The sequence below is a fragment of the Juglans regia genome, chromosome 2, assembly GCF_001411555.2.
Source record: "Juglans regia cultivar Chandler chromosome 2, Walnut 2.0, whole genome shotgun sequence".
Lineage (NCBI taxonomy): Eukaryota > Viridiplantae > Streptophyta > Magnoliopsida > Fagales > Juglandaceae > Juglans > Juglans regia.
In genome coordinates, this window is record NC_049902.1 from 33,762,120 (window position 1) to 33,776,073 (window position 13,954).

Sequence of the window (13,954 nt, forward strand, 5' to 3'; positions counted from 1 at the left end):
ACAGTACAACTTGGGCGGCAAAATAGCTTTTTCCTACTGATTTTCTATCTCCAATACTCACCATGACCAGTTATGTTTAATCCTTCGTCTTTCTCATCATGATCACTGCATTTGTCTTCGACAAGGAAAAATTTCTATCAGATCAAATACTTCTTTCGGATTTGCTGATTTGAAAAGTCTTGCTTTTGGATTGTGCTAAAATTTTGGTGTAGTTGAAGGATTTGCCAATTTAGGAGTATATAAAAAATACCTTCTCTCTAGCCTAGTTACTTCCAAAACTAGAAGATATATATATATATATATAAAGCAACATGCTTTTCTTTAGTGCAAATATATGGTACATCTTATTCGTACGAGCCTCCATGACCACAAGGTTTTAGAACTAAAAGATCAGAACAAAAACTTCCGTGCAATTACACTTGCATGAACCAACAAAACAAGTTGAAAAAACAAAAAACCGAAAATCTCCACCAATGGCTCCATCTGGAATTAGCAGTAATATTAAAGATCAGTGATGTCGTGGATCAGGTCCGCCAGGACTCAGTCGCTTGGGCGCAAAACTTCCCCCAACATGTCTTTGTCTTTCAATGCTAGCCTTCATCGGCAATTGATTGGCAATCAGAGAGCGAGTTTCGGAACCTGAAAAGCCGACTAGGACGAGGCAAAACCAGAATTTCAGGACAGCCATTGTCGAAAGATCAATGTTTGCTTGACAAACCACCAACTCGGTGCAGTCACTCAGAGCTACCATGATAGGATATATATGGGTACGTAATGGGACCTCTATTCCCATTATTGATATAAAAGGATACTACGATTGGAATAAAGTTACTCTCTTCCACTATCATGAAAGGATTATCTATATATAGTGTATAGAAGAGCTGAGAAGCATTTTTGACATATTGGGATGGCAGACAGTGCCTGCAGCAGAAAAATAAACAAAGTGCTATTAAAGAACGCATGACCAGTAGCAGGACATCATGAAACAAATGGAGACAGTAAGAAGAAAAAGTTTCAAGGACACGAGAGATAGTCCTTCATGGTGATTGGATTAAGGGTTGAATATATATATAAATTTATGTATATATAATATGACAAAAGCAGATAAATAACCTACTATAACCTAATATGACCTAATTATTGTGGGATATTGTTAGGTTATGCATAGTGATGGGCAATGAATAAGAGTGAAATGGCCCTATGAAGGTACCCAGCACCGAATGAACAAGAGAAACATGAAAATGGAAGATAAATATTTCAATCAGCACCAGTATGCTTGTGGTGGTAATTCTACAGAAATTCCTTTTTGAGTTCTGATATGGTAATAGCAACAACAACAACAACAAAAAGTGTGTCAAGCAACCATCAACTGCAAAATCAAATGAGTTGCGAAGAACCTGGCAATGGAAGCTCGTAAGGCTGCTATACAAATTACAATGTTGATACGGAGCAATGCCCAGTATATATACACAACATTTTAATCAGGCAATAAAGGTAATCTGTCCACGCTGTAGAATGAACCATTCATGTTGCCATCAGCACTGACAAAGTCATCAAATCCTCCACGAGTACCATCTGTATCACTGGTTTTTCCCGTATGGAAGGGAAGGATGCGGAGGCGTCTATCTGATTCTGTTCCAATTCTCTCTGCTTCCAGTTGGTACTTTCGAATAAGTTCCATCTGCAGAGACATAATATTGGATGGCCTTGGGAGTAGCTCCACAGGTTCCCCTTTAGGAATGACTACCTGCTCAATGGCTATCCTTGCCTCCTGTAAAACAAAGAGCTGCTAAATTGAGCAAAATGGCATTCAAGTTTCATAGATTAGCCCGCCAGAATCTACAGTGCAACTTCAAATAGTGTGCAGGCATTTGCCATATTTATGTGCGACAAGAATAGCCTTTATGGTGAAATTGAAGATCCCTTATAACCTCTAAGGCATCAAGCTTCTCAGATGATTTCATCTCGTCTGCTGGTTCAGAATCCTTCAGACCATCTTTAATATCACTCATTAATGCCCTTATTGCCTTTGTAATTTGATCCAACGAGCTTGTCTACAAGTAGAGAACTTCATGGTCAGAACTTCAATCTAAGTATTACAGTTGAAACTAAGAAAGAAATTGCAATTAATTACCTTAGTCACATGAATGGGTATGCAATGAGATTTAGCAGCAGCTTGAATCCTGGAATTCTTCTTGAGCTTCGATTGCATGGCAAGTATTGCATCTGCCTCACTGATATTATCAGTTAACAGAATGGCAGCATCATTTATTTTCAACTGTTTTATCACTTGAATCACGCTTGCCTCGAGGATCTAGAATTACTGCTCATTCTATGAGTTCCATATTGAATAAATTCTAACCACAGTACTAAAATATCATGAGGCACAACACAAGCAAAGGGGGGAAGAAGCAATCTAGACCATTAAGCTGAATTGCTCACCAAACCTGAAACACAACTTTTTGAGCCCAAATTGGGCTGAGCTTTATTTGTGCCTGGGCTGAGATTTATTTGCTCAGTAAGCATATGAAGCCGAGATGTAAAGCTTGGGGTAGGCAAAGCTCGGTTGAAGTGAAGCCATGAGGTAATTGGATGATTTTAAGAGCCATGTTAATAACGTCTTGCTATTTTTTCTAAGTTTGCTCATGTTATCTACTTTTTATGCTTCTAAATTTGAATGCAGAGAACAAGGGTACAAAACATATGATTGGTGAAGTGAATATACTTATGCCGACAATTTCAACCTGGCTCACTTTTGACCCGAGGCCAGCCCTGATTAGGCCCATGGCTCATCCTTTATAGGGCTAAGCTAGGTTTTAGCAGCGACAGATTCAGTTGGCCTGAGCTGAGCTTGAATGAGTGTTTTCAGCTATAAAGAAGCTTTAGTGGATGACAGTGTGCTCAGCCCAACCTGATTGGAAGTACTAATAACAGTTGAACTCTCAAAGTAACCTTTCTGGAAAAACATTGGAATTGAATATTTTTATGAGAACTGAAAATTAACTCTCTGCATGTAAAGACAGCCTCACTTGCACTCTTTTGTAAAAGTTCCAAGGTGAGGCCTTACCCCATAAACAAATAGGTGAAGGGGAACCCTTTCTTCCCAACACTCCTCTCCTATCTTTGCAGGGACCTCAGAAGTGAAAGTATCACGGCCAATTCTTTCATTGGTTATCCCTGGAGTCACTTCAACCACAATCTCATTTTCCTCATCAGAGGAAGTGCTAATAAGAAGTTCCCTTTCTATAGTTTCTTTCATTTCCTGAGAACTCATCTTGCGAACTTCAACATTTGGAAAACGACCTTCACCAATCAGAGTAATAATAAGAAAAACCATAAGAGAAGTTAACAGTGTCATCTCAATTTATGAAATCAGTTTATGAAGTATGAGGAAGAAAAATAACATGTTATTAACATAGAAGGGAAATCATACCGGAGAGAATGGCATCCACTGTTGACTCTAGGCTACGATAAACTCGCAACTCGGTCTTTGAAATTATCTCCACCCCACAACTAAATGTTGAAGGTCCTTTCCTTTCCAAAACTGTTTTCTGGACACCTCTTCGACTGGCCTCTTCATCCCCTAATGTCACACTCTAAAAATTTATTGTATCAATAGCCGAATTCACATAATTGATAGGGAAATATTGAGATATCAAAGGCTTCTTGTTTTTGGGATGGGGAGCAGAGTTTTAACTAGCACCAAAAGTAATCCTATATAAAGGTTTCAAGCATGAGTTGTTTAAATTCTTCAAATAGCAATGTCTATATGACACATATATGTAAAGAAGAAAGCATATGATTTTGTTTATAACATGACGTAAAATGAGAAGTGAGAAAAAATATGACAGCTTGCCAGTTTCAACTGACTTTCTTTTTTTGGATAACTGCCAGTTTGAACCAACTTTTAACTTTATATCCTTCAAAATTTTAACTTCCTCCATGCCATGATCTGTAACGACTTCTTGCATTCCAGACAACTTGTTACATTAAAGTCCATTTACTTTATTTCCTTCTAAGGTTGTTGCTGTAAACACGTCACCTTCCAGGAATTGCCAATAGTGTGTAGCTTTGTTGCACACATCACATATAAAAGTTTCAAGTCCACAAATTTATACCTCATGCAGTAAGCTAATTACACATTTTAGATTGAAATATACTTATCTCACCTGTATTCCTCCAACAAGCATCTCTAATGCTGGATTCATTATCAAGTTCTCAATTGTTACACCATGAGCAGTGGCAACTAGCTGAATTCCACGTTGCGCTATAGTGCTTGCAGCCATAGCTTCAAGTTTTGTTCCAATTTCATCGATCACAATCACTTGTGGCATATGATTTTCAACTGCTTCTATCAGTACCTAAACAGAAAAGCTAAAAATAAACCAATAACCTTCATAACAAAACTTTTTAAAGAACATATATTAGAAGATGAAATAAATGAATGAGGGATCCTAGCTGTTCTGAAAAACTGAGAAAGCATATGTAGCATTATCTTAACTATATTCCAATAATCAGGTAAAACCCTAAACTACCAACTGTAATTCTACTAGTTCCCCCCACCCCCAACTAAAAAAAACTACCAACTGAAATTCTATTAGTTCTCTAGGAGTCAAGAATTCTATCAAATATATCTTTCTCCATAGTATGTAACTCTCAAACCAATTCTAAACAATAACAACAAAGTTTAAATTCTGCACTTACAGATCATACCTTATGCTGCACTTCAGAGTTGGGGACTTGCATCCGACGTGCATTCCCTATTCCTGCATGGGGTATATCACCATCCCCACCTATCTCATTGGAGGTGTCAACAATCATAACACGTTTCTTGTAATCATTTGCAAGCATTCTGGCTATTTCCCTGAAAAGATTGGTAAAGTAGATTAGCACTACAACCTGATGGCTACAAGATGAGTAGCCATGTATTTACTAGAACACATGAAATATCATCAAAGAACCAACCATACATGCCAACCCTTTAGTTCGCTTAACTCTGGCTATTGTTAGAGCATCAAATAAATGCACCGCTGGCAAGTAGTTCCTTCCCAACAAATAATAACCAATGAGAAGACAGCTAGCCCCTTGGGTATCATATGCCCCAATAAAGGGGATACTCCAAGACATTTTGGCTTAGGTTTCTTGCTTAAAATAGAAAAAGATATATTTCAAAATATAACTTTTCAAAAATTACCAATTTTCAATACAAGAATTCAAGAAAGCAACAGATCTACAAGTGGGATAATTATCTGCATCAATCTTAACTTTATTTTGCACCTTCTAAATACATCACAAAGCCCTTTTTCTGGGTCATTAAACAGGGAATTACAGATCCAGGGATCCACTTTTGATTTCCAAGGGACTTTAAAACCACATAATTATACACACAAAGCAGAAGAATTCAGGAAACACTTGAAAGACATATAATAGGTATTGGTATTAACAATGTGTATCAAATGAGCAAATAGGAAACACTAACCGAATAATTGTAGTTTTTCCCACACCTGGAGGTCCTATGAGCAACAAGGAAGCCCCATCTTGCACCAAATCTCGCAGCAAATTAGCACTACCAGATATTGCCCGACCAACTCGACAAGTTAAACCAATAATTGCACCTTTTCTATTCCTTATGGCACTTATGCGGTGTAATGTCCTGCTAATGCCTGCTCGATTGTCAACCACAAAGTCACCAACCTGAGACATGTGGGTTCTAGTAAGTGTCAAGCAAGTTCCTTAACTGCAGCCAGTAAAATTGAATGTACTAAACACACACGCACGTGCACACACTATGAAATTTAGATAGCATCATTTCACCACGATAAAAGGGTGGGCAGTAACTTAAATTGCAAAGAGATAATTTACTTATTCATATTGAAGAAGAACATTGTACCATTTTACTTGATGAATCCGATCAACGAATGGTAAGAATATTCTAAGATGGTGATATGAGTTCAAAAGACATATTAAGTCAGGATACACACCTGATGAGCTTCAAAACACATTTAAATTTGAAACTGGATTCGTTTACAATTATTAACCCGGTCAACCATCCACTTAACTTTTCCATTCAACCAATTTGCTCAAACAAGTGATCAGCCACAAGTTCTAGGAGGCCCAATCATTGGCCTTAAAAGTTAATACTACACGTGGAAAGAATAACATCTCGAGCTATACTTATTGTGTTGAGTATAAATTGCCATCACTCTCCCATTATGGGATTATAACATTCAAGAATACACATTCATGAAGAATAGAAGTTTCGATTTTTAGTTAAGTTCTTAGCTAAGGTGCTTGCAAACCACTTAAGGGAGGTGTTGGGAAAGATCATTTCAAAATCCCAGAATGCATTTGTAAGGGTTGGGCAAATTCTGGACTCAGTTCTCATCGCCAATGAATGTCTAGACAGTAGATTAAAATCTGGCGAGAAGGGGATCTTATGTAAGTTGGATATGGAGAAGGCCTATGATCACATGAATTGGGACTTCTCAATATACTTGCTTGGGAGGTGTGGATTTGGGGATAGATGGTGCTCGTGGATCAGATGGTGCATCTCAACAGTGAAGTTTTCAATGTTTGTAAATAGCAACCCAATTGGCTTCTTTAATAGCTCACGAGGCCTAAGACAAGGGGATCCCTTGTCTCCACTTTTGTTTGTCATTGTTATGGAGGCACTTAGCAGAATGGTCTCGGCTTTAGTTAACAATGGTTTTGTGACTGGATTCTCGATTGGTGACCCCAATAGGACTACTTTAAACATTTCTCACTTATTATTTGCAAATGACACATTGATTTTTTGTGAGACAAAACAAAACCAGATGTGGGCATTGAGGGCTCTCCTACTCTGTTTTGAAGCAACATCAGGCCTGAAAGTTAACTTCGACAAATCAGAGTTGGTGGCAGTTGGCTAATATTATTGGATGTAAGGTTTCCTCTTTTCCCATGAGCTACCTTGGTCTCCAGCTGGGACCAGCTTCAAGGGCTAAATCAATATGGAATACAATGATTGACAAGATTGAACGTAGATTGGCTGGTTGGAAGAGACTGTACTTGTCAAAAGGTGGCAGAATCACATTAATCAAAAGCACTATGTCTAACTTACCAACGTATTTTTTGTCTTTATTCCCAATTCCAGCTAGTGTGGCATCATGGATTGAGAAACTGCATCGTGACTTTTTGTGGAGTGGTATTGGGGAGGAATTCAAATTCTACCTGGCCAACTGGGATAAGATATGCTCTCCTATATCTTCTGGTGGATTGTGAATAAAAAATATGACGGTTTTTAATATGGCATTACTTGGGAAATGGTTGTGGAGATATACTAAGGAACTAAAAACCTTATAGAAGTCAATGATTGATTCTAAATATGGAGGTGTGTGGGGGGGATTGGTGGAGCACTAGAGAGGTGAGTGGGGCCTATGGAGTGGGACTTTGGAAGCATATTAGACAAAGATGGGGGGTATTCACTCTTCACACTAGACTTGTGTTAGGAGATGGCTCTAGAATTAACTTCTGGAATGACCTATGGTGTGGAGATAATGCCCTTCAGAACTCATTCCCCTCAGTTTTCAGGATTGAATGTGAAAGAAGCTTCAGCGGCTGATGTTATGATGATATCCGGAGACCAAGTACAGTGGAGCGTGAACTTTAGTAGGGGCTGCCCAAGATTGGGAGGTTGATAGCTTTGAGGATTTTTTTCGTCTTCTATTCTCCATGAGACCGAGCACTCAAGGAGTTGATAGGTTGTGGTGGATACCTGCAGATAAAGGTATTTTCTTGGTTTGCTCTTTCTATAAATCTCTCACACATTTGCAGGATAATCAATTCCCATGTAAGAGGATTTGGCAAAATAGGGCGCCTCCTCAAGTGGCATTTTTTGCTTGGTCGGCTTCTTTGGGAAAGATTTTGACAGTGGATAACTCACAGAAACGTGTGGTCACCATAGTAGATTGGTGTTGTATGTGCAAGAAGAGTGGCGAGACTGTAGATCATCTTCTACTGCATTGTAAGGTTGCTAGAGCGATATGCGATGATGTGTTCTACAGACTAGACCTAGCCTGGGTAATGCCCGCCACACTGGCTGCATTCTTGGCTAGTTGGACAAATCGTGGAGGTGCTCCACAAATCAAAGCAGTGTGGAAAATGGTGCATAAATGTATTCTGTAGTGCTTATGGCAAGAGAAAAATGAACAGACATTCGAAGATGAGAAACCCTCTCCAGAAGATATTAGATCACTCTTTATTAGAACTTTATTTTTATGGACCATAGCTGTTGATTTTAATGGCTTTGGTATCCATGACTTGCTTGTTTCCTTTTCTTCTTACTAGATAGGCGTTATCTCATGTATACCATCTTGTATACTTGAGTTATGCCTATTCTTATTAATATTATCGTTTACTTATCAAAAAGAAAAAAAGAAGTTTCGATTTTTATAAGAGAAATTGAGATCGACTATGTTCTTCAACGCCAACCAAAAATCAGCATGCGCAAAAAACCAAAACTAATTAGTGGAACCATAGAGCAACATGAATTCATAACACAAATATCACAGTAAAAATTTCATCACAATTATAATCGATTAAACAAACACTTGGCGTCCAACAATCATCTTTTACCTGAGACGTAGCATGTTCAAGATCTTCAGCCGAGATCGGGGAATCCGATAAAACAAAGTCTCCAGAAGGAAACCGAGCCAGAGGCTTCCGACCTAAATCCATAACCACTTCAATCAACTGATGAAGCTCCGGGTGCTCGCTAACCCTCCGCCGCATTTGTTCCGGCAATAATGCCAAAAGGCGGCCCAATTCAACATCGAAATCATCTCCGTCTGTCAAAGGGCGAGCTGAAGAGTTCAAACTCGAAGAATCCAGGGACGAATTTGGACGCCCATGTGGATTTTTTGTGATAAACGCAGGAAGAAAAGGGCGGGGTGGGAAGTGGTAGGAAGAGGAGGTTTTGGATTGGATTATCGGAAGTGGGGATTGGGGTTGATATAAAAGTGGAGTGGTTCGGGGAAGTTGGTGGTGGCGAAACAGAGGAGAATACAGCATTGAGCGGGAAGAGAAGCCCGGGCTTTGGGATTTAAAAGGAGATTTGGGAAGATTTGGGAAGACTTGTGTGGCAAGTGGAGCTCCGCAGCTGTAGCTCTGGACTTGAAATGTCGAAGAAATTAGAGAGAGAAGCGGAGAAGAGGAGGCAGAGACTGAGAGAGATAATTAGCAGCCACGACTTAACTACAACGAAAATGCAAAACAAAACGCCAAAAAATAAAACACATTTCTACTATGAGGAAAGCTTGGGGCGGACGGGTGTTAAAAGGTATTTTCGTACCCGCCAATGATAGGATGCCACGTAGATATTTTTAGAAGACTAATTTTAAATCCACGTACACCCGACCCGATCATTTACTGCTTTCCTCCTTCCCCATCCTCTATTTCATTTCATGCGTCTCCGCTCCATCCACTGGGAGGATTTCAACGACAACAGTAAGGTGAACAGTGGAAATTTTTCCTGCTTCGTATCAACCCCGTGAAATCCTCACAGTACATTTATCATTTTTTAGCCTAATGGAATTGTAAATCAAAAAGAGTAATATTGCATATAGTCATGGAATGCGCAAACGTCGTGCAGTCGTTTTGAAAAAGAGTGAGATCCACTATTAAAAAATTAACTTCTTTTCATGTGGGTCTCATATTTATTCATTTTTTTCAAAGCGATTGCACGACGCTTGCACACTCACGACTGCAAGTATCATTTCTCAATCAAAATTTCTACTCACAACCGGTTTAGAACTGCAAATCAAAAATTCTTTTTGCTAATGGATAGTCAGCCGGTTCCAGACCGATTTCGCACCGGCAGTTACATATAGAAGTATTGATTATAAATACACTTTCACATGATTTGCTACTTACTATCTTGCCTAATACCAGCCTTAACCATATAAATAAGCAAACTCAATTAAAGAAAAGTTTATATAATTCACACCACCAATTTTGAAGTCCTACATCCAGAAAATCCATATGAAAAGAAACACTTTTACGTATACAATAATGGCCTAGAGTATGAAGTGAAGCAAAAAGGTCTCAACGATACAAAGAGAGTATTTTCTTCTTATATTTTCTTCTCTTCAACGATACAGAGCGAAAACATCTCAACAACATCAGCAGGTATTTACTTCTCGTCATGGGCGTTGCTTTAACATATTCAATGGGAGAAGACGCAGAAAATGAAACAAAGGATGGAGGAAGGGGAAAGTAGGAAATGAAGAGATTGATCAGATGTATGCGGATTCAAAATTAGTCTTCCTAGAGTGTCTACGTGGCACCCTATCATTAGCTGGTGCGAAACTACCTTTAACACCCGTCTAGACCCAAGTTTTTCTCTTCTGCTATATATATAAATGCGAATGTTAGATGAATAGTATTTTCGTCTAACATTTCTTTTTCCAATTTTGTTCCTACTTTTATATTTATTTTTCCTTTCTGTCTTTGATTTCTATTATCTTCTGCTCGTATATTTTTAAATTGTTAAGAAGTAGTAATATTCATTATCCACTAAAATCCGATTATTGAAAATTTGAAATTGTGTTCTACCATTTATTTTCACCTATTTATCATCTATCTTAGTGATTAAAATAAATAGATAAAAGTATTTTTTTAATTTAAATTTTTTTTTAAATATAAAATTAAAAAAACTTTATTTAAAAATTTTAAATAAAACCTTATTTTATATAAAATCTTAAAAAATATGATCCATATTTCATTTTATTAAAAATAAAAAGCCTCATTTTACACTTTATATTAAGCCGCACTGTTGGCTCGTTTGGGGAGTGTGATGAGATAATAATTTTATGAATAGCAGTAAGATAGTTTATAAATAGTAGTAAAATAGTTTGAGTTAAGTATTTTTTAAGTTTTGAAAAATGAAAGAAAAAAAATTGAATAAAAAATATTATAAAATTAAAATATTGTTATAATATAGTTTTATAATACTATTTTTGTTTAGAGATTTGAAAAAGTTGTATTATTTTTTATTTTTTATTTGAAAGTTTGAAAGTTTGGGAAAGTTACAATAATTAGTTTAAAACTATTGTAATGATTAATTTGAAAATATTCATATTTGAAATATGATGTTTTAGGGTACGTTTGGGTGTTGAAAAGTGTTGAGAAGTGTTGAGAATGTTTGTGAATAGTTATGAGTAGAGATTGAAGTGAGTTTGTGGGTCCCATTGAAAGTATTTTAAGTTGTTTGGCATGTGAAGTATTTTCAAAAGTACGAGAATATTTGGAAAGTGTTGAGGATACTCTAGTACCCAAACACACCCTTAGAATGGGATAAGATGAGAATTTTAAGATGAGATATATTTCTAAACAAGCCTTAACTTTAAAAAATATATGCAAGCGAGGGGCAGAAAATTTTCATAAGGCTATGACCTCATATGTCATAAATAAAAATAAAAAATATAAATAAATAAATAAATAAACCTTTTTATATATATATGACATATATATATGTATGTCATGAGCATGTTTTAGACACATAATTAAGCTGGTTGCACTACAACAAATATTTTTTTTTCTATGAGTGACAGTCGTGGAAAAAGTGTTGACCCATGACATACCTTCGTGGAAAAAGTAGTCTTTGGTATTTCTAATAAAATACTTTCGCGAGAAATATATATTTTCTACAAAGTATTTTGTTGGAAATACTTATTTACAAAGAAAGCTTATCACGGAAAATATCAATTTCGGGAAAAAAAAAAAGTATTTGCCACGAGTTGAATTAGCAGCAAATGCTAAGAGAATTCAGAAAAATAAAATAAAAAATTGTATAAAAAAAATGAGATTGAACCAAAAATAATTATAATAAATAGTCTAATATAGGGTAAAATAAATATATCCGAACCTTGGAGATCCAAATTCACATTTATAATAATTTTAAAAAACATGTAAAATTATGCTAACATTCACAAAAACACTTATAATGAGAACCCAATTTATACACATACACCACACAACCACAAAACTTTGTAAGTTACAATTCATGACTCCACAAAACCACAACCATACAATCCATTCAAGCTTTATAAGATCAACATACAATCCATTCAAAGTACTCATTTGTTTTTACAAGCTTCATCCATACCCAATACATTTAATATACACAAATTTGTCTATTAAACCAACAACATCATCATACTTTACAAACTCACTATAACTTGGTCTTCTTGTAAGCAACTTAAAGAGAAAGGAACTAAAACTGTAGTTTAATCAATCCACACTAAAGCTAGTGAAAGAAGGAGAATAACCCCACAAATAATAAACTCCAACTTTATGTACCAAAACCTAGTCAAGCTATAAACTCTTACAAGTGCATGTAGTAAATACATATTCATGGCTTCGAGATCCTTTCCTGCAACCAAATAAGAAGGCACCAAAATAAAACCACATCAGTCAACACTTCAAAAGAAAAAGTTCAAAAAACTTCAAGGCTAACCCAATTATGATGGCACAAATAAATGCAATAGTAGTTAGTTAGTTCAAAAACCTTTAACAGACTAACATAGATTCAAGCATAACTCCAAAAATTGGTAATTTCTCACTAGTATAAATCAACTAAAAAGCAACTATTTCCTCCAACATCGTGAAGTAACTGTTGTAGCCACCTCCTTGTAGTGGGATTTTCCTAGAAGCATATATAGATCATAAAATTGGGAAACGATCAAACAGCAGAGAGAATTTCAATAATATACATCAAAGTGCAGAATTAGATCATTTCATTTATACACATACACATACACCAACAACTACAAAGACCCACCATTTCAATCACAAGAGAGATTTTTTCTTAGCTGTGCAACCTTCAAGTCTTCATTATTAGTATTTGTAACCATAAATACAATCTTATTAATTTGTAATTCCATAACACTAATATTACAAGCCAATTTGTTTTATCATATATCAAAAACATGTATGCCTTCCAATCACACACACAACACAAAAACAAAACACTTAAAGCTGTCACAATTGATCAAGTAATGAGCAGTTTATCATGATCAATTACCTAAATCTTTCCTAGCTTGTTATATTTTCCCCTATTCTTGCAATTTCATATATCGTTCATGAGGCTTCAAGTCTTCGGGTTCTTCCACTTCATGCTCAACTTCTTGCTGATTCCATCACGTATAGATTGAAAAGAATGAACAATTTTTAAAAGATTGTGAAGAATATATTCAAATCAAGAATGTGAACATCATTATCAGAGCACAAGCCATCATTACAACAAAAACTAGCACAATAAGAAGTGAAATAAGGAGTAAGCTAATCACATATTCAACTAAAATTACTTTTCAATGGATACATAACGATAGGTACATAACAATAAAATAAGGACAATACATTAATAGTCTACCTTAAGAGGTTATGGGGGTGGTCAAACCAGATCAGGGGAGAGAGGGGGAGGCCTCGGGCTAGGCATGGAGGGGCTGAAGGAGTGGAGGTGGTGGCCGCGAAAATGTTGTGGCGAAGAGGTGGGCAGTAGGCAAGTGGAGACCCTTGAGAGGGAGTTACGAAGGGAGATACCATAGGGGAACTGAGGGATGATTAGAGGGAGCCGACGAGGGGCTGTCAGTGCCGTCAATAACAAACGACAGTGGCTTGGGTGCGGGTTGAAGACATAGAACCGATAGGGAAGGAGGCTCGTTTCGAGGGAGGACGAGAGAGAGAGAGAGAGAGAGAGAGAGAGAGAGAGAGAGAGAGAGACGTCGTGGGGAGGCTGGGTTCAATGAGGGGTGGTCGCCGGTGAGGTGGTGGTGGCGCGGCACTATAGTGGTGCCTAGTGGTTGGGCTGTGGCCGAAGGAGAAGAGAGGGAAGAGGGGAGGGGTTCCATCGGCTGCAAGGGGATGGAGAAGAGAGAGGGGAAATAGAGTATCCGAGCCAGGGGGAATGAAGAAAGAA

General features: G+C 37.1%; 1 protein-coding gene across 2 annotated transcripts; it reads right to left on the reverse strand.

Moving 5' to 3' along the window:
- Positions 1–642: 642 nt before the first annotated feature.
- Positions 643–9,244, reverse strand: LOC109012575 (protein SEEDLING PLASTID DEVELOPMENT 1). 2 transcript variants are annotated; one of them, XR_001999475.2, is made up of 10 exons: positions 8,614–9,244; positions 5,480–5,694; positions 4,714–4,864; positions 4,170–4,361; positions 3,434–3,596; positions 3,068–3,303; positions 2,135–2,314; positions 1,932–2,054; positions 1,398–1,771; positions 643–921 (listed from the first exon to the last, which is right to left on the reverse strand). XR_001999475.2 is itself a non-coding variant. In XM_018994284.2 (9 exons), the coding sequence occupies exons 1-9, from the start codon at positions 9,046–9,048 to the stop codon at positions 1,478–1,480; spliced, it is 1,989 nt and encodes a 662-aa protein (XP_018849829.1). In that variant the 5' UTR covers positions 9,049–9,244; the 3' UTR covers positions 1,224–1,477. The 2 variants fall into 2 exon arrangements, 1 of the variants encoding a protein (XP_018849829.1); XM_018994284.2 differs by lacking the exon at positions 643–921 and having other exon boundaries at positions 1,224–1,771.
- Between the last annotated feature and the right edge of the window lie 4,710 nt (positions 9,245–13,954).

Coding starts and splice junctions, on each gene's coding strand:
- LOC109012575 (XM_018994284.2), bottom strand. CDS start 9,048: ATGCTGTATTCTCCTCTGTTTCGCCACCACCAACTTCCCCGAACCACT. Junction 5,695..8,613: donor TTGAACATGCTACGTCTCAG/GTAAAAGATGAT, acceptor CACATGTCTCAG/GTTGGTGACTTTGTGGTTGA. Junction 1,772..1,931: donor AGAAGCTTGATGCCTTAGAG/GTTATAAGGGAT, acceptor TTTGTTTTACAG/GAGGCAAGGATAGCCATTGA.